The 21508-nt window shown below is 43.1% G+C and overlaps 1 protein-coding gene across 1 annotated transcript in view; it reads right to left on the bottom strand.

Annotated features, from left to right (window-relative positions):
* Positions 1–298: 298 nt before the first annotated feature.
* COMMD1 (copper metabolism domain containing 1) overlaps positions 299–21508 on the bottom strand; it is a 62323-nt gene continuing 41113 nt past the window's right edge. Inside the window, exon 3 of the mRNA XM_059468751.1 lies at positions 299–437. Within this exon, the coding sequence (XP_059324734.1) occupies positions 330–437 (108 nt within the window). The 3' untranslated portion in view covers positions 299–329. The remainder of the gene's footprint in view (positions 438–21508) is intronic.

Here is a 21508-nt window from a genome sequence, read left to right as displayed (position 1 = left end):
CTCTGCCACAATTGGCCAATTTACCTTTGCTGTTCATCCAGCCCAGCATCCACAGCATCTGGAAGACTCCAGAAGTGACTGAGGAGATAAAGAGAAAAGCTGTGCTACACCCCAAGGCCTGATTATGCAAAGTTTTGTGCAAACAGTGTTGCTGCTGCCTTGGAAAACAGGTTGGGAGGAGGGGATGAGAAAGCTTCACAGTGTGATGTAGCCCATTCTTGGGGTGATAATCTGGATTTAACCAGCACCCCCTATTTTATGTGCTGAAATAGGATTTATGAAAACGTACCAAGGGTCATTTTTTTGTAAGTTGCAATCTCTTTATTTGATTAAGTAGTTTGAGTCAACAAAGTCATACTCTCCTCTATTTCTGACAGTTTCTTCAGCATCTGGCTCACCTTGGCCTCATCAAACTCCAGGCAGAGAAACTCCGATTCCTACAAAAGAAGAGAGAACAATATTTGAGAAAAACAATTATGTTTGATCCCTGTGCAGAAGTTTGCTGAGGAATTTGACAGCTTAACTCCATTTGTCCATGGACTTTCTTGCATTTTCCTGTCTGATTATGAGCACTAATTTGTATCAGTGATAAATATCCAGGTGGGATCTGCCTGAGGCAGATGTGTTTGCAGGAGGCTGCCTAAGTAAGTGTGAACAAAATCCTGGAGTATGTCCCAGAGCATTCCTTGATTAGGAAGCACTGGAAAAGTCAGATCTCAAGCAATCCATGAGTTAACCCCTGAGGCTTTGAGGAGTCCCAGAGCCTTGCTGAGTGAACCATTCTCCATGGACACCAGCAGAGCCAGACAGCACCAGCCTACCCTGAGCAGCTGCTGCAAACTGGGACTGCAGAGCCAATGCCTCTTCAGCTCCTGCTGGTCCTCTCCAGTTCCAGCATCCTTGCTTTTCCAGACCTGCCTAGAAAAGTCCAGAGCAGGCTTTCACACAACAGCTCCTGCAGGAGGAGCAGCTTTTCTCACCAGCCCAAAATAATCCCAGTATTTGTAACACATTTCAAGTCTCCTTTCACAAACGATCCGACAAGAGCTCTCTGTAACCTGACCTCTCATTGCCCCACGTGTGCTCCAGCCAGGGGCTGGTTCCTGTCCTGACCTTTGGGAAGGAGTGGCAGTGCCATGCTGTGCAGGAACCTGCTCCTCCATGGAATGGCCTCCAAGGCCAAGCTCCTGGTGCCTCCTCAGGCCTCCAGCCACAGCTCTGCACCCCGAGCCATGTGAACCCATCCACAGGCCAGGGCTGCCCATGCAACCTTTGAGATCTGCTAAAGCTGATTTCATGGCCTAATCACAGAGGAATGTGAGTGCACAGGAGGAGATGGGAGCACCTACTTCTGGAGATGTTTTTGCCTGAGCCTAAAGCATAAGCAGGACTTTTTTTTTTTTTTTTTTTTTTTTGTTCCCCTCTTCAGGTTTTGTCAGTCAAAAGGAATGTAAGTTGATCAAAACAAAACACTTTGATTACACAGAACTCTTTGATTACACAAAGACACTGCCACTTGGTACAAATGTAAGTGCACTCAGGAAACATTCTTTCAGCTATACAGCAGCTAAACCTCTCCCATGTGGGCTGGAAGGTGTCTGGTTATCCACTCTCATGTGCACCAACCTAAAACCTGACCCAAGAGGGCTGGAAATCAGGCTGCTCAGAACTGAGCTTCAGTTTTATTTAATGCTTTGTTAGTTTATCTCCCCCATGAAAACCAGAACAAAAAGTAAGATGGAGCCATGAAATACAGAAATCCTTATTCCTTCCCTAAGCATCCTCCAGGAGCAGGACAAATGGTATCCCTGCTCATCCTCAGCAGGAAACAAGGCATCCCTTCTGATCCTTCCTACTGCTACAAAATAAACCAGCCCCCTTGGAGTAGAGCAAAACCAAAACCAGTCAGGGACTCGAAGTCCTGAAGCCCAGCAGTGCTGTTGCCCGGGCTGGAGCCGGGCTTTCAGCCGAGCTGGGTGCCCAGAGGAAGGTGTGGGAAAGGATCCCCATTTCCTGCAGCCGCCTTGGCTTTGTCCCTCCACGCTTTCCCACCCCTCCTCCCCTCTCACTCCCGGGCTATAAAAAGGAGCTGCAAAACAAAACATCCAAGAAACACAAACTGCCCCAGCCTTGAATCGGGTTTTTGAGGAGCTGCAACAACAGAGTGCTGCAAAAATATTTATATGAGAGACTAAAAGAAGCACGACTTTTTCTGTCTCAGTAACTATACTTAAAAACCCCATGTATTTTTAGAAAACCAACCCTCACAAATTGAAAACTTGAAAAAATTACCATTGTTCTCTATTGTATCAGTTTGGCCAGCTACTTAAAATGCTTTCTAGCAACTTTGATACACGTTGTATTTCTAAGTTTTAGCCACTACGTTGGAACAAGAGAAAGGAAGCCCTCAGAATTCGCATATCATTGCACTCATATTCATTTCCCCTTGATTTGGAAGATCCTACAACAACACTGAGCATTTCACAGCCACCAGCCAAGGCGCCAGACCCTCTCTTAGAAGCCGCCTCAACTCGACGCGGTGCTTGTAAGATTATTAGAGGTTCTTTGTAAAGGAATTATCCCAGCTTGAATTACCAGGAGAGCTCTTCAGACGGTGAGAAAACACCAGCTCCGGGTGCCTGTGTGCAAACACAGCCGGCCAGCCGAGTGCCTTTGGATTTGGGCACCCACAGAGCCTGTTCCCGGGGCAGTGGGAGGATTGGAGGGGTTTGGGTGCGATCCCTTTGGAGCAGGCAGCGCTGCCATGGGCTCTGCAGAGCCTGCCAGCAATGCAATCGCACTGCTCCGGAAGAGATCTCATTCTCTAGGGTGGATGGTTTAAAGATTTAGCTTCCCCTTGCATATGTAAAAACCCAGTCTGTAATGTCTTCCAAAACTTGCCTTCAAAACAATCTTTCATTGTGATTAAGAACCTACACTCATTTTCAGCTTCCTCCCTTTTTTTTCTTTTCTTTTTTTTTTTTTTTTTTTTTTTTAATGAACAGAGCCAAAAGAAAAGTGAGAATTCCAATCAAAAAGTAGGCGAGTTCAGAAGTGCTGCCATTTTGGACAATTTGGGCTTGGCTCGTACCCAAGCGCAGAGCTCGGGTTAAACCAGAGATGTGTTAGCACAGATGAATCTCGGACCGTTCCCATTACCAGCAAATTAGGCTGAAACACCAAAACACCAATGGGGATAAATAAAACAAGGAGCTGGTCCCCAAGACACAAAACAAGGAGCTGGTCCCCAAGATATAAAACAAGGAGCTGGTCCCCAGGACACAAAACAAGGAGCTGGTGCCCAAGGCATCAGCGAGCTGGGACTCGGAGCCAGCACACAGCAAACGTGCCCGGGAGTTCACAGCACATCAGCTCCCCCAGCAACACCCACGGGCACAAACAAATGTCATTTTGGTTCCAAGGCATTAATTAAACACAAAAGACAAACTACTCGTTTCAGAATAAATCTACTGCTGATATTTTTTTGTCCAATTTTGCAAAGAAGTGTTAAGAGACTGCTTCTCAGGAGTAAAAGAAAACACCTGCAGGGGCTTAGGTATAACCTGCTGTTGCTAATAGTCTGGTTTATCTGGTACTGTCAACTCTCCCACTTCCTCCAAATTGCTAATTCCATGTAAATACTATTCCAATACAACTCCTGCAGGGACTATCCTGTAAATATTATCCCAAGTCATAAATGTAATTGTATTTCAGGAGGAAAATCAATCACAGAATCACAGGATGGCTTGGGTTGGAAAGGACCTTAAAGCTCATCCCTGGGCAGGGACACCTTCCACTAGACCAGGTTGTTCCAAGCCCCATCCAACCTGGCTTTGAACACTTCCAGGGATGGGGCATCCACAACTTCTCTGGGGAAACTGTGCCTCACCACCCTCAGTCAAGAATTTCTTCTCAACATTTACTCTAAACTGACTCTGTTTCAGTTTAACACCATTCCCCTTGCCCTGTAACTCCATGACTGTGTCCAGAGTCCCTCTCCAGCTCTCTTGGAGCCCCTTTTAGGTACTGGAAGGGGCTCTAAGCTCTCTCCAGTCTTCTCCATGCTGAACAACCCAAAGTGTCTCAGTCTGGCTGAGGTAAAGGAATTATCCCAGCTTGAATTACCAGGAAAGCTCCAGCCCTGGCAACACCTCCCTCACTGTCCTTGGGACTCATCCCAGCAGGTCCATGAGGTTCACTGGTCAGTAATGGTCAGCTCTGAGCCTCCATCCTCATGGCTCAGCACCACAGCAGGTTTTGCCTGAGCCAGTACCTGCTCAGGCTTGCATGGCACACAAATGCAAATCCTGATTTACAAAAAGAAAAAAAGAAGAAAAATGGAAGGGGCGGGGGGGAAGGGGATATTAAAAAAAATCCAAATGCCCTCCCCAATACAAAAAAAGGCAAGAGAAAAGAAATTAAACACCACACCCTCTGCCCCCCAAAATCTCAACATAACCAGAAATTCAAAATGGAAATTAGACACTTATTAACAGTGCAAGGACACATTTTCCTTGGAAAAGGCACATCCAGAAGTCATTTTTGCAATGATGCTGCCAAGCTCTATCACAGAAGCCTTCCTTCACTGCAGATTTCCTTACTCGTTACTGTGGGAATTTGTTACTGTGCTGCCCAGTGGCACAAAATAAACCCTGATAAATTCACCCCTGCACTATAAACTTGCTTCCAAACCTTTCTCTGGGTGGCCTCTCCCTGACACCTGGTGCTCACCATTCCCAGGGCTGCCTGGGTCGGAGGGACCTGTCCTGTCACATGTGCAGAGCTCTCTCCCATCCCCTTTCACTCAAACATCTGCTGCAGGAATGTCACAATACACAACATCCACCTTGCATGAATGGTCCAAAAAGATGAAAAACCTTGGATTTTAGCTTGCATTTCCTTCTTGAAAAATCACACTTATAGGACATTAAACTGGGTAGTTCCACTGGGTGGAAATATTTCATGTCAGAAGTTTATGAGAGCAATTTATTTTTGCCATTTAGATTCTTGTCTTAGGGACATCTGATAGATGGTAAAAAGAAAACAAAACCACAAAAAGTTGCCCCAAACCAATGCAGAATGACGAAAGTGTGAGATGCTGCATCGATTCTTCCATCACATTGCATCAATCATGATCCCACTGAAAACTTCTCAAGTTATTTTTATATTCATTAATATTCTGCAAGATGTACTGGGGCATATGATAATGACAGCAAAATCTTGAAAATTCCACAAAAAATGCAACGAATTGCAATCCACTGATTTCACACTCCCACATATCTGACAATACTAAGTTCATCATTTTTAATTCAATTTAGAGCTATTTTTGCTAGATATCTACAATCATGCCCTTCAAAACCTCTAATGTAAAGTGCAATTCATTTCCATAATACTGTATAAAATAAAGCACAAATATTTGTAACTGTGAGAGCCTTTTAATTCTCCATTACTTTGATATTACATGAACCAGGAACCTCTTAAGCAAATTATTATTACATCCCCTTAAAAAAAAAGCTAACTCCATTGCAGGTTTTTAATACTTTTAATGTATCATCAAGCCTGTAATATCATAGATGAAGCAGATTAAGGATTGCAGAAAATGGAACAATTCCAAAGGATAAAAGCAGATCCCTGATACTGCATAGCAAATGTAATGTCATTCCTTTTACATTATGAGCCTCCTGAAAATATTATACCTCATATTTAATATCCTACATGAAAAATGAGCATTTCTGGATGCAACTTTAACCTGCTGCTCCCTGTGCCTTTTGGAGGTGCAGCTTTCTTTTCAGGAAGTGTTGAAAAAAAACAAAGCCAAACCATAATTTAATCAGTATAACTAATTAGAAGGTAGCATACTCTGTAGCTTTTATACCTTTCACATTAAAAAGCTAACAAGAGCAACATGATTCTTACTAATTAACAAGAAAAAAGTACAATACTTTTATGAAAGCCTCTTCTTATATGGCTCTGGAGATATTAACTTTCATTGGTTTCTGTAGACCTTCCAATTTCTCTCTTTTTGATTTTTAAAAAAATGACACTGTTTCTGATTTCTGACCTTATGCATTCCCCACATCCCACCCTGAGTGCCCTGCCCTGTGTGCTGCCCCTGCACAGACTCATCACTCCAGGGGTTTCCTATCCACTGTTCCCCCCAAAACCCTCCCACCACAGTGTGCAAGCACAGAGGCTGGCAATGGACAAGTGCTGGATGTCCAGCCCAGGTTTGGGATGAGTGATCCCTGATTTCTGCTCACCCAGTGCTCACACAGCTCCAGATGCTGGGAGGACACTGCTCCATCCCTGGGGACGTCCCTCAGACCCTTGGCTGATCAGGGGAGGCAAACACTGCAGAGCTGAGGGCAGCTTGCTGTGGTCAGAAAGGAAAGGTTATAAAAACCACAGTTCTGCTGGAACCAACACAATGCAAAAAAAAGAACCTGGTTATGCTGACAAAACGCAGATTTCATTCTCATTTATGGATGACTCTTTGCAAGGTCATGCCTGTGACTTTTTGTGTGGCCTCACCTGATCAATTGCTGTTTGCTGAGCCTGCTCACCTGGTTCCTCCAACACCTCCAGCTACCTGAGGCTCAGGGCACCCCACAAACCTGCTGCAGTCACAGGAGCTCCTCAAAACAGAAAACCCTTCATGGCTCTCCCTCAGTGAGGAGTGGTGGATGTTTGACTCTGTACAATGCTGCACCTGCACTTTGGAACATGCTCAGCTTAGGCTAAATCCTCCTGGAATTGAGCTGTTGGACAAAAACTCTATCTTGAGGTGTTCAGAGTATCCTGAATTTTTAAGGCAATTCTTTTTCATGAGGGCATCAAGAGGCACCTTTCTGACCTAGCAGTCACCTTGAGCTTACTATTTCCATTGTTTACCATTTGCTTTTTTTCCTCAAAACCCCCTCGCCCCCTGCATTACAGCACTTCCTATGAAAAAATTAAAAAAAAAAAAAAAGAAAAAAAAAGAAAAAATATGTTTAAGGAAAAACCTCAAAAGTGGCTTTTTTTCCCTCATAGTCTTTATCTTGGAGATGTGCAAAGCAGTCTGGGGAAGGATCCAGCCTGGCCTGGGAAATACTGACCATCTAAGCAGGTCACAGCTGAGGGCCACTGAACACAGGGCTGGGGAACCCCAGCCAAAGGCACTGCCAGAACTTGTGTGTTCTGAGATAGGAATGGAATTGAGACAGGGAACAGAAAGTGTTGTGCTCTAACTCCTGCTGCAGGAATGAAAAGTGAAACCTCTCTGTATCTGAACTGTTTCTAAAAAACAATGCAAAAGCAGTCACTCCTCTGACCCCTCTGTGCCCCTCCAGACACTGGTTTGTCAAAGCAAGCACACCAAATGTTCCCATTTGAATTCCAGCATCTTTGAAAGCACAGCTGAGCTCCAGCTCTTTCAAACCCTAAAACAGTGAGTGTGGAATATTTAATCTTTAACAGCAGCATTTTTCCCATGCTGCTTGACTGGCCTGAGGTAAGTAGGTGTGATGGCATACCAAATAAATCAATTAACCTGCTTAGGCTAATGACACTGTCTTGGAGACCCGGTATGCAACTGTGCCTGGCCCTTGAGCCAGCTGCTATTTAAACAAAGGTGTAAGCAGAGCTAAAATCATTAACTAAGAAATGCATGAGGAGGTTTTAAAAGGGAAAAAAAACCAAACCAAATAAAACCAGTGTTATCTGCAAGCTTCATCAAACTGTACACGGAAGCACATAAAGCCAGCATAAAAAAATAAAAAACATATTAAATTACCTTTGTATCACTGTGAGGTTTGAAACAAAACATGTATTAAAAACTAAATTTAAAATAAAAACTATATATAACTATATAAGACTATATGCATATGTAGTTTATACAGTTATATATATTACATGAAAAACTACATAAAAACTATTTAAACCCTCAATTTCTGGCAGGGCATCAGGCTCTCTCACAAGGGTACCAGCGATGAGAAAGCTCCATCATCACTTATTGAAGCCCTGCCTGCTGTGTCAGCTCTCCACTGACAGAGCCTCTCACTGCAAGGTGAGGTGCTCTCCTCTCAGAGTCCTCTGCAGGGGACCTCAGAGGGTGAATGCCCTTCCTCACTTATGATCTACATTTTCCTACCTTGTTTGACAGCTGTCATTGTTTTCTTGTGCAGTGTTTTGTTTGGTTGGTGTTTTTAAGGCTGCTCATGGAGCTGAAATATCAGTGTACAGCTTTCCCTAGACATGTTTTATGTCCCAATAACTAGGCTAGACTTTTTTTTTCAGTCTTGTAGCTCTTAATTGCAGTGTGAAATTAGTCTAAGAACAAGAGTCCTTACTGATGCATCTTCTGCTTTTACACTAAATCCACCTTTTCTAGTGAGAACATTCTTTAGATCTGGAATTAATTTTCATTACATTTACATTTACCTATTACCTAATATGGGAATCATTCAGCATGGCAAAAAAATTAAAATCAAACACCACTCTATCATAACCCCCCACACTTTCTCAGAACAAAGTTTCAACTACTTTATGTTATTATTTACCATTTTCTTAAATGTTTCAGGAAGTACCCTATCACAGCATCAAACCCTCCCTGCCACTGGGGCATGTTTTTGTAACAGGGTATCCCCAAGACCAGGAACTTGGTTAACTCCTTAGGACACAAGGAAATTTCTGTGCTTTGAATGTAACTTTTTATTTCATCAAATCAGTGTCAACCACATTCCTCTCTGTTACTGCAATAAACAATACCAGGAAGACTGGAATGAATTCAGGGGGGTAAAAATTACTTTTATACCAAACCATCAACACAGTTAAAGCAATCTACGTTTAGAAATAACCCCACAGTTAAAGAATGCACTAAAAACCTGAGCAGAGAATTCCTGACCTTTAGGATGCTGTGTGACTTGGGATTCTGGTATTTTCTGGCTGAGAGTACTGCTGGCTTGCAGGCTGAATAATTTGGTTAGCAGCCCCAAGACAGATCACTCTTGTACCTCCACAGCCCTCTCATGTTTATGTGTTACATAAATGACTCAGGAACCCATTAATGTCCTGCTCAAATATAAAAGCTGAGTAGAAATGAATATCCTCTGCCAACCCAAGTAATTCTACAGTTCTGTAATACTGGGATATTGGGACACAAGACAGATGATGGACTTTGGACCTGGTTAGCACAAGAGATTTGATAACAGGATGCCTTGGCAATAGCAAACAGAACTTTGAGGATTAAATCAAGATTGCAAGAAGATTCAACCAGACTGACTTACCAGAAAAAGAACATGGCATCAAGACTTCTGCAAGCAAGAGATGTTTAAAATGTGTAAGTTTAAGTGATGATTAACCCAGTAATTGTAGTAAAACATTACTAGCCTTCCTAAAATACTATATAAGCATTTGTACTTCACAATAAATTAGAATTATTTGACCACCACACCGAGTCCCTGTCTCTCTCTTCATCGCTGATACTGTAACCCCAAAACAATTTATTTCCCATGAGAGCAGACAATGCTGGCTCTTGTTGATAGCAAAGGCCACAGGATCTTGGCTTTTCCTTTCCAATCAGTCATCAGTCAAGGCCAAAACTGGTTTTCTCAGAGAGGAGACCAAAGATTAGAATTACTCTGAAACAGCATTTTGGAATAAGATATGTTTAAATCCCTCCTTTCTGAACCCTGCACATTTGCCCTGTGGCACTTGGATTGCCAGAAACAAGAGCACATGAGGGGTAGGTGGCTCCTCTTACTGAAATGCTTCAACACCCAGAGCTGAACTAAAAGTACAAAGGTGTTTATTTTGGTTGCTGCAAGTCTTGCAAACAGTGAGTAAAGGCCATGCAAACCCTCTGCTGATTTATGTGTCTTAATGGCAACTGGTAATGCTCTCAAAAAGCCCCATTTCAAAAAGTTCCTATGTTCTTCACCTAAGCTCTGGGATCAGCATGACCCAGCTACAGCAAGCATGTTTTGTGCTCACAAAATGGCATTTTACAGAAATAATTTTTGAAGGGCAGCTGTTTGAGCCCTTCTCTCCTTGTCCTGTTCACAGAAGCAGCAATGCCAGGCACCTGTTTGCTCCAGGGCATTTCACCATCAGAGAAAGGAGAGAGACACAAGGCTGGCACAAGACAGGCACACACACCCCCAGCAGCATCCCCATCTCCTCCCAGAAACATTACCCCTCTGTTCCTGGCACACTGATCCCACACATCTGGAATTACAGGCAAATACACCTTGAAATGCATGGGGAAAAGTCACTGGCATTTGGGCAGAACTGCTCATCTAAAAATACATAAACAGGGTACCAAAGGCCTGAAAATATGCCTGCAGTCCAGCATGCATTCAGCTGGGCTTTCCTTCTTAAAATATTTAACAAGACAAAGCAGTCAGACCAAACAGGCTGTTTATTTTTGCTGCTTTTATGGCATTTAACCTTTCCGATGATCTGAAAATAGAACAGGACAAAAGGATCTACTCAGAGTTCTGTGGCCACTGCAAACACGTCTCCTCAGTGGGACCAAAATAACTGTATTTGTTTCTTTAGTGCAATTTGAGTGTGTGAACTTACAAGGGGACAAAAAAGCCAAAAAAAAAAAAAAAAAAACAGTCTAAATAATTTTAGGTTTTTTTCCTCATTACTTTCAGATGCAAACTGCTGTCTTTCAATTCAGCATGAGAAAACTCCCACAGCAAAGGGGGCAGCCATGTGTTCAGAGTCCAGCCTGGTTTACAGCCCCTCCAGCACTGCTGCTCTTGCTCTTCCACAGCCTGGGACAGGCATCACACTCAGATTTATCAGCACAACAGCAGCTCCTGCTCAGTGTGGTGCAAAGTCTGCTGAAGATCCTGAGAATCTCTGCACTGACCTCAGTGACCTTCAGATCAAATGCACAGAAATATCAGCATTGTGTGCCAGGAGGGAGACACCAGAGGAATACAGCTCTCTTCTGAAAATACAGGAAAAGCTCCAGATTTGCATTTTTCTTTGCCTTTTTTTTTTTTTTTAACCACAGAACATGTCCTTGGTATTATTTGCTGCATAATACATAACTCCTTTTTCTTTTTTTTTCAGCCTCTTTTCTTGTGTAAGGTGAAAAGCAAAGGCTCACAGTGAAAGCTGAAGCTGGAGGTGCAACCCTGAAGGGACGAGCGTGGGAGGACATTTCTGCCTGAGCAGAATCTCACTGCAGCCAAGGGACTGCCTGCTCTGCCCACACAGCTCCCCTTGCCTCAGTTAAAATTACAACTTTGTTTTATTCAATCTGAGATTTCACAATTCATTCTAGAAATGAATGTGGGCAATAGAGCCTACACTCAACCCCACACCTGGATTAATCTGTTTAAAGGTCTCATCAGGACAGATCAGGACACTAATTCTCAATATGATCCCCAAACCAGCTTGGGCGCAAGGATTGTTTTAAGGTTGGAACTCCATAGTCCTCTTGACAGGCATCATGTTTGAACTATATTTTTTCCCAGAAAGATAAAATGTTTGAAGAGAAGTTATCTAATTTTGGTTGACCTCCCATTCTCAATTGAAGGGCAAGTGGTACTGAAGTAGAAATCATTTCCATAACTGAGTTGCACAGCAGTCAGTTAACAATTAATAAGCAATCCACTCAGCATAGGAAAACTGAATAGGAAAATAAACACATGAGAATCAAAGATACCTCTGCAAAGAAAGGCTTCAGCTCCTCCACATCAGATATTGAATTAGTTGTCTCTTTCTTTTTCTCATGGTGAACAAGGGGAGAAGAAGGCAATAAAAGACCTTAACCACTTCTCCTAAGGAAAATGGAGATGATGTGAATGGCTCATTTAGCTTTCTGTGCCTTTGGAGCAGAGAAGTCTCTTTGTTTTGTTATTCTCCACAACAGCAGTTTTATTCTCTGTGCATTTTTTTATTCTCCACCTGTCTTTTCGGGCCTGCACCCAGAGTTTGGACACCAGCCTCCAGCAGAGTGGGCAGGTGTCTCCTCGTGGTAAATCTGCTTCTCCTGCATCAGGAAAACGTCCCATTTGTGACTGGCTCCCCTTGGCAGATGTAAGGTCACTGCTTGTGCTGTAGGGCTGTGAGAAACAGAATGTATTTCAGCTCCTCCCCATTCCTGGGATCAGGCTGAAGATTTCCTCCTGGGAGACCCACCTAAGCACAAGGACTGTGCCTGGTGGGCCTCATGCTGGCCTGGCACACCGTGGCCAGGAGGGCACAGGGACACCACTCCTGTCTCCAGCACCATCCCCTGCCTGCTCTCTGCAGCTCCTGAGTGGGAGAAGAAGTCACGTAGCAGCTCTCAGATAAAAGAAAACAGAATGCTGCTGTGATTTCAGGCAGGGACATGAGATGGAGAAAATGAGCATTACACAACTCCTAAAGAAGCAGGCAAGGGGAGGATGATGTGCAATGCTAAATGCTCTTGCCTGGTTTTGGACAGCTGTCCTGAAGTGGAACTAGAGTAAAATCTGTGAGTGGACCTGTGTCTCTAAAATGCATGTGCTGCTTCTCTTTTCAAGCATCAAAACACTGCACAGGATTTTTTTATCCTGCCAAACCTAGGGGCTTGTACCAATGGCTGCTCTTCCTGCTGCCCTCTTGACCAAAAGGTGCTAACAAAGCCAGGGCAACTGTGCAGCATTGTGATAAAAATAGCTGGTTTTGGTTTAAATATCTTGCTTTTCAAACCCCTGCCTCCTGGGAAGCTAAGCCCTGTGAAAGGGCTGGGAGGTAGTGGAAACTGTATGGAAAGATTATTTTGAGGGCTAGTAAGAAAAAAGGGGTCTGCATATAAAGGCAAAAATGCCAGTGAGAACAGGGAATGTCTGTTTGCCTTCCCTGCCTGCCTGCAGGATTTTCATGTCTCCCCTGACCCTGCTAATGCCTATTACATCTTTCCATGCCTATTACATCTTTCTTTAATGTTAGGAGACAGGAGTTAGCACATATTTTGCAGCAGCAATAAATAATTCAATTCTCAGGTTTATTTCCTCCCATTCTTTAAGCTTGCTTTTATCTGACCCCCTGCTGAATGCCTGGCAGGGATTTTCACTCTCCAGCCAACCCTTGCAGCCCTGGTTTTCCCTTCCTTCTCAAGCCTCTACAACACACACAGACCTCAGGGGGGTTTACAAAACCCAAATGACTGCTCCTCCAAAAGCATCATTTCATCTCCCTTCTGAAGATTAAAAAAAAAAAAAATCATACATTAATTAGCAAAGCTGGGTTCAAGTCATGCTAGCTGTTGTCTGTATCCACCCCAGAACTGTTGGGATTAAATTCCCAGAGCCTGCCAAGGCATCTGCAGGGAGAGCAGAGCCCAGGACACTGTGCAGGCACAGCACCCCTGGGACCTGCCTGCTCCTTGCCTGAGGCAAAGCCAGAAGTGGAGTTTCATTTTCAGAAGGGCCAAACCTGCTCAGAAATTGAAAAAAAAGTTTGATAAACAGCTTTAAGGTTCTAGGAAAAAAGGTGGCATGCTGGGCTCCCTGCATTCACTCTGCTCTGCTGTAGGCTTGGTAATATAGTGGATATTATAAAATGTGCCTTAATTTCCTTGGAGAAAAGGATTATTCTGAGATAAAGAGTGCTGGGAAGAAGCTTCACATTTGGAATGGCCTTTCATCCCACAGGCCCAATTAACATTTCTGGAAATAAGCTGTAGAGATGTAAAGACATTTCTAAAATATCAGCCTGAGTTATGAAAAAGGTATTGGTACTATGGTGCTCCTGAAATAACCAGGGAGAGAATTTGGCATGTCTGACCTCCTTTGATTGGATCCCTAATAAAGAAGTTCTTGAAGAGAACTCAGCATTGCCATTTTATGGGTTTGTGCTACTTCTGTATGCAGCCACTTGACAAAGGACTGTAATTAAATGCTGATGAAATACCTTAAATTGACATTACAGACTCCTCATTTCAAACCAATGCAGAGGCAATGTTTGGTTGTGGTTTGGGATTTTTGTGTTTTGTGGCAGCAAAGCAGGGGAGGCACCACGAGCATCCCCTGCACCTAAAAAGCAACAAAAAGAGAATAACTTTCAAAACAGTAACTTCCATTATACTTTTAAAGAAAGCCAGGCAGTCACACAAAGAAATCTAACACATTTTGGGTGTGTTATAAAACCAGAACAACACACCCTGGCTGGAAAACATCCCAGAGGTGCTTTCCAGAAGGAACACTGAATCCACTCTCAGAATCCTGTGCTACTGCAAAGGGATTATTACAATTTTCAGGCTGAATTTTAAACAATAAAATAGGGACAGACAACATCAGATCTGGATTTCTGTTTCTTAACCTCACTGTGTTTTTCCTATCACAGCATCTTCCCAAGAGCTGCTCCAAGGGGAGTGCAGTCACAGACCTTGGGCTGGAAAGAGTCAGGGGTCAATCCCCAGCAGCAACTTCAGGGATGCACCTGCACTTCAGACACTGAGGGTCCCTACATCACTTGCCCTCAGAAGAAAAAACAAGTAGGGATGAGAATGGAGCTGCCTGTGAAGCACTTGAGAGGAGCCATGAGGGATTTCCCCTGCTGGAAACCTCTCCCAGAGGTTATCCCAGGGGGATTATGCACTCCCCTCCCTCCCCTGTCCCCCAGCACTGCTCTTCAAGAACGTGTCTGAGGAAAATTCCACTATGAAATCTCCAAAAAAGCCAAAATCTTCCAGAACAGGGGACTCATTTTAGTGCTCCCACTGCAGATGAGCCTCAAAAATATGAAGTGGTCCTTGCACTGCAGAGGAATTAAGGGGGAGGCAAGAAGGTCACTGGCCATGTCAAAAAACTCACTCCTGACAGTATTTTTCATCTGGACCAGACCTCTAATGCAACCCATCTTTTCTTGCTGGTTTTTGGTTGCCTTGGATTCTGTGCCTCAAAATGGTCATGAATAGAAAATGATAAGGAAATAAATCTCCACTCACTCCCACCACACATTACACTTCCTTTGTGAGCAAAACTACCAGGACTTGTTCAAAGTGTGGAAAAGCATATTTTTAACTGCTACTGAAGATACAGTGAGTCATTAATGATCTGGGTGCCAGGAGACCGTGATTTGTGAAGTCACTGCTGCTCATTACTTCCAAAAAACAATTAGTCAAAATGAAAAACGAAGCTCTAGAGCTTCCAGGAATTGGATGCTGTTCTTTGGATCATTCATGAACAGAATGAAGATGTAACAGCTGTCTGGACCTTCCCCTCACCCCTTTAAAATGGGTATAATAACTTGAGATAAGCTCATCTGTAAGGGACAATAAAAATAAGAGATCCCTTTCAGGAGCTGTGGATGGGGAGGATGGAGAGCTAGAAATGCTGAAAAGTTATTCATATTTACTGACCTGGCTGCATTAAACTCCAAGCTACCTACTTTTTATTTTTAAACAAGAGTCTTAAGCATATAAAAATAATAGCCTGGGATAGATACTGATGCTGGAAATAAGTTCAAATAACAAAACCCACAGTGGTTAGAATTGGATTTAGACTTTCAAAAGACAACACATTGCATAGAGACTGTATGACCAGAAACAGAACATTTGAAGACATTTTCTTTTCATTAAAAAATGAATCACCATACTTTCCCCCAGCTAACACCCATTGATCTAACAATAATGAGGGGCTGGCATTTGATGTTTTATTTGATGTCTACAGATTCACCCACCAGAACACAACTACTGCAGGAGCAAAGAGAGCCTGGCACCTAGGTCTGAGGCACCAGTAGCACTGTGTAAAGTTCTTTAGTCTCAGAATAGCCACATCCATATGGACAGATGCACTCAGCTCAACGAGATTTATTGCTATGAGATAAAATGGCCAGAAAAGCAGCTTTCCTAATTTTTTGTCGTAGGTAAAAGCTCTAATCACTGTCCTCTTAGTTTTCAGCTATGAAGGGCAAAACAGAGTTGTTGGGTTGTTTTTCTGCCTTAATAAAACCCCAAACAAACCCCCAAAAGCACAAACCAAAATTTTTGCTTTAGAGACACCCATGTGTGACACAGCCAAAGGTTACAGCAAAATATTTCAGGTTTCACAACTCCAAAAAGATGCTCCCATGCTACAGGCACTGTCCCAAGGCTGTATTAAATAGGAGGGGGCTTAATACCAGCATGTGCTACACTCGTTTTGAGTCATGTCCCCTCTCTCCCTAATTCTGCTGTTCATTTCCTGGGCCTGTTATCCATGGGTTGAACATCCCAGAGCATAAGGCAACACAACACTGCCCCCCAAATGCAAACCTGGGGCACTTAACAGCAACAGTATCTCACAAGTGCTGTCCCACAGGTACCAGTGGATGTGCTGCACAATATTTACAGCTCACCTAAAAGCAGCTGTGACAAAGCCATTTTTCAGCCACAGGTACAAATGTTAATGATTAATGTGCTTTTGCATGAAGTGCGAACAAGGAACAGATGTAGCAAAAAAACCCCAATAGTAGGAAAAGGGTTGTTGGGGAAAATATGGTGTAGAAGTGGAAGAATGGAGGAATGGTCCATCCTTGGAGGTACCAAGTGCAGCAGCTCACAGTAAAGGAAGGAGGTACAGTTTCACTCTGGGGAGAAGACAACTTCCATCAGTACAAATGCTTTCACAGGTGACACAACAGGCCAGGAGTCTTTGAAGTGAAAACAGAAATGTTTCTTGCTGAGGGAGATGTTTCTTGCCCTTCACAACCTTTACAACAGACATAATTACCCAACACACACCAAAGGCTTCTGGCTGAAGAAATCAAAATTAGCATGTATTTTCTTCTCTTTCCTTTTAGCAAACAATCAGATATGACAAGGCACATAACTGAGCACTCTGACACTTCCTGTGAAGGGCAACGCAACTTAGGATGGGAAAGTAAAATCTGAAGCAGCCTTTAAACAAAATCTGTCTCAGAAATATGCTTCAATACCTTAGCATGATTTTGAAGGTTTGTTATCAGAAAAAGCCTGAAACACAATCAGACCTTTCAGGAGTTTGGTTCCCTGTGGTAAAACACCATGTCTGGCTGGGGAGCAGAGGGCTCCTTCTGGATTCCCCTTCCTGAGAAAGGGTCACCAGGAAGCTGCTATTTCTGAGTGCATGAGGAAAGCCATGGCAATGAATTGCTCTGCCCGAGATCCTTCTCACCTGCTTCTTGGAAGTTTCCTCTTCCTCAACCCAACAAGTTGTTTAAATTAACCTGTCATGTGCTTGAAGTGCTTAGGAAAGCACAGTCAGGAAGGATGTACAAAGCACCCCGCTCCTATGAGGAGAACAGTAAGACAACCATGTGTTTCAAATATCTAATCAAGGACTGGGTTTATTACCAGAATTTTATGTTCCGCAGTATCTGAGTGGTCTGCACAAGAAAGCAAACATGCCCAATTCAATAATGTGAATCCCGTTGCAGCAAGGAAGTTCTTGCAAAGCTTTTCCTTTAATGCCTGAGCTGGGCTGGTTATTTGAAAGAGACTCCAGTTCACAGGGCAGGCGACCACGCTGAGAGCTTCAAAACCTGACATTCAGTAATCCATCAGCAGTCATTAGCCTCCCATTTAGGCTCTAATGCCCTTTCTGTTCTGTTCATGGATTACCCAGTTCTGCTATAAAATTGCAGAGATGACATAAGACTCCTGTTATACAAAGCTGTATCACATTCAGCATGGGAACAGTTTGTGTAAGGCTGCAAACCTGTTGCATAAGCTTTACAGAGAACCAGGTTGTATGTGGATTTTATCTTGCTCAACGTGTCTAGTCTATAATCCAGTTTCCAAAAACATCATTATAGTTCCTTCTTGAAAGAAAAAAGACCCTGAAAAGGTTTGAGATGAGATGATGCTACCTATGAATGTTTATATTGGTGATGCTTTAATGTTTGCATAAATGCTCATGTGACACTTGCTTTTATCCTTCAAAGTGAGCTTTACATGAATTCTAGATGTATTTACCTTCCATTAATAACAGTACCCATAAATCCACACTTTTTCCTTTGAAATAAAAAAAGCATTTTATAGAAGCAGGGAAGAAGCTCACAAATCAATTGCCTCCCACACAAATCAATTTCCTCTGTCAGATGACAACAAGTGGATTCGTTTTCAAGTAAATTGACTTGTTTTAAAGTCATTGGTGAGCAAGAGATCAATACAAGCAGGCAGTTCACAGCCTAACTCAAGCTGGGATGAATTTTCAGAGCTGCAAAATAGCCTTTGTGTCCTAAAATTCAGAGGAAGGTGAGAGGATGCAAAAGACCCAAGATTATGACCCAAGGAATCTTTCAGATCCCCAAATTCACAGAAAAAAACCCCTGCATTTGAGACTTTCCACCTTAGAAATTGAAGTCCTGGCAGCAAGCAGTCCTACCTACCCCTCCTCCCACCCAAAATAAGGAATAGTCAGTGTCTTTTGAAGACCTTTGAAGCTCTCCATGCTGGGAGAGGGCTGATCATTAATGACCAGAAGAAACACCAGAACTTAAAGCAATGGACTGGCTCCCATCTGCAACTCCAGACATTATTCCTGGAGTCTGAAGGAATTTTTCATCTGTATTTCAATTTTTTGGTTTTTTAAAGGGATGCCATCCAGGCATCCATCAAGAACAGAGGAAAACACCTTGCCTACAAAGGCTTCTCTCCTGGTTTTCAGTTTTTTACAGTGTGTGCTTCTGAAATGAGAGCTCTAAACAGAGCTCCTTCCACATCCATCAAAGGCCAAAGTATAATCCAAATTTTGATTCAAATCAAAACCAAGACTGCAAACTTCTGCTATTACATCCTTGACTAATTCAAAGCTTGAATATTCTCAGTAGAGCAAGGGTGAGTGTGATGCCCTGTGCTGATGTCCAAGTGCCTCGCCCTGCTGAACGTTACTCCAGTTTGGAGCTTTAATTAGCAATAATTACTTGTTTTTCTTAAGCCTTTACTTGCACATCTTGGAAAATCTAACAGGTTAAAGGTGGACAGAGCAAAGCACTTGATACCCTAATCAATAGAGCACTCAGTGTGCTAATCTTCAACAGGCTGGCAGTACATTTATCCTTAAAGTATCATCTGGGAAGGAGAGGAGAGGAGAGGAGAGGAGAGGAGAGGAGAGGAGAGGAGAGGAGAGGAGAGGAGAGGAGAGGAGAGGAGAGGAGAGGAGAGGAGAGGAGAGGAGAGGAGAGGAGAGGAGAGGAGAGGAGAGGAGAGGAGAGGAGAGGAGAGGAGAGGAGAGGAGAGGAGAGGAGAGGAGAGGAGAGGAGAGGAGAGGAGAGGAGAGGAGAGGAGAGGAGAGGAGAGGAGAGGAGAGGAGAGGAGAGGAGAGGAGAGGAGAGGAGAGGAGAGGAGAGGAGAGGAGAGGAGAGGAGAGGAGAGGAGAGGAGAGGAGAGGAGAGGAGAGGAGAGGAGAGGAGAGGAGAGGAGAGGAGAGGAGAGGAGAGGAGAGGAGAGGAGAGGAATCTCCTGGTTTCATCTGAGAAGAGCACTTGGGCTGCAGCCCACTGGCCCCTCCTGGTCCCAGCCAAGGACTTCACCCTTCTGCACATATGAAATTAGCTTAGGGTCACCAGAAAGCTTCAGCATTTGCCTTTTATAACTTTGTTTATTGATACCTCTTAAGAAGTTTGTCCTAAAAAATGCAGGAAATGGAGGTCTATGGAATCTGCTAATGAAGTTTTAATTGAGGCTGATGCTGCATCTGGGTTGGGTTTATTCATTTATGCTGTTGAACACTGATGAGCTCATCAGCAAGTTATGTAAAACAATCTATATTCTGCAACATGAAAAGCAAAATTATTTTCAGCAATCCATGTGAAAAAAAGCAAAATGCATCTCCAAAGCCCTTTCAATTTTGCTCCCTGGGTGCATTTGTTTCAGCAGCTTCACTCACTATCTATGTCCTGAATCTTCTCACAACTGTGATCCACAAAAAAATGGGGACAGAGTAACTAAACACTGACTTTAACTTACAAAACAAAGTTGTTCACATTTGCTGGTAAAACAATCCCTATTCCTGTTGGACAGAATTTCAAAACACCTCTGTTAACTCACACCACAGATAAAGCTCTAAAAATAGCTTGTTGCCCTTAAAACCTAAACAAATGATCCAGTTTAAAAGGCATCATTCCCTCCTTATCCTCTGAACGTTAGGAATGCCAAAGGAACTAGAAACAAAATTAGTGGGTTTATCCTCTATTTTCCTCAGAACTACCAAACCTACAGGCTTCTGAGAGAGCCGCAGTGCAGAGGAGTGCAGCAGCCTCAGCTGTACAGTATGGGGAAGGAGGGACAGGAAATGGTTATTCACCTCCTCAGGTAGGGGAAAGTGCAGATGAATTACAGTCAGCAATTCCCCAGGCTCATCCTGAACTCCTGCTCCCGGATTATCAGCTGCTGACACTCCCCCTAAGGCACAGGATTACAAATATTCCCTCTGAAGCTTGTCATTAGGCATTCCAAATAAACTCCAGAACAACCCAAACCTGGAGATATTTTAAGTAACAGATGACTATGAAAAATACAAAGTGAATGTAGGAAAAGACCATGACCTTAATGAGGCTTTTGCTTAATCCATCCTTTCTTGAACAATCTGTTTTTCTCTCAAGTTTAAAAGTTAAATAAAAAGGTTTAGAAGGTTAGTAGAACCTGATGATGGTTTGTTCATGCCAAACATGCCACATAAACTTTTGTTATAGGTGTTTTTTCTAAGAGAAATTACAGAGCAAGCAGAGATGGCTTAAATTAAAACAATGTAAAATGGACTGTAAGTGATTATTTACATATGGTTTAAGAACTTATGGGAGGAGTGGGAAGACAGCTGGACAAATATTGAACACTATCAATTTCTCCCTCCTTTAGGACAAAGAGTACCCACTCTTACCTAATTCTAAGAACAAGTATTATTTGAAGAATTACCATTTATTTCTGAAGCAAAGCTTAGTCATCAACTAAGCATGAAATATCAGATTATTTTTCTAAATATGCAATGAATTCCAGATTTCCTGAACAACAGTAATAATTAAATATTTTTGTATTTTATAAGGTGTAGCACTAAAGTAACAAACAGTATTCTTAGAAATAGGCACCTCCATTTAGAATAAAACAGAAATTCATTAAAATCCCCTCTTAGAAAATGAAGCTTAGCAGCTCAGGGATGGGTGATGGACATCTCACAGGGGTAACCTGAGATCACAGTACGTGTCTGCCCAATAAACTGGTGTGTTAAATCAAAGGACTGCTGATGCATAAGTAACTTTATGAGGGAAAAGCAAAGATGTAACTGCCAATAAAAGCCTTGCCTCACAATTGATGTGTATTGTCCAAAAAACAAAGTCCAAACCAATTAAGTTTATTTGAACAGCAGCTGATGTAAACCTTCCACCCTCAGCGGTGAACGTGTCTGGGCCCTGACGGGGTGAGGGCCCCAGGCACGTTCACCGGGGTGAGGGTGGAAGGTTTACATCAGCTCACCGGGCTGAGGGGCTGAGTTCACACTCTGAGCTTGGCTTCAGGTCACAAAATGCCCCTAAAGCTTTGCAGGTGACCGTGGCGGAGGAACCACAGGGCATTCTGACACCG

This window comes from Ammospiza nelsoni, chromosome 3 (genome assembly GCF_027579445.1).
Source record: "Ammospiza nelsoni isolate bAmmNel1 chromosome 3, bAmmNel1.pri, whole genome shotgun sequence".
Lineage (NCBI taxonomy): Eukaryota > Metazoa > Chordata > Aves > Passeriformes > Passerellidae > Ammospiza > Ammospiza nelsoni.
The sequence above is the reverse complement of the archived record's forward strand: the minus strand, read 5'-3'. Positions and strand labels throughout refer to the sequence as shown.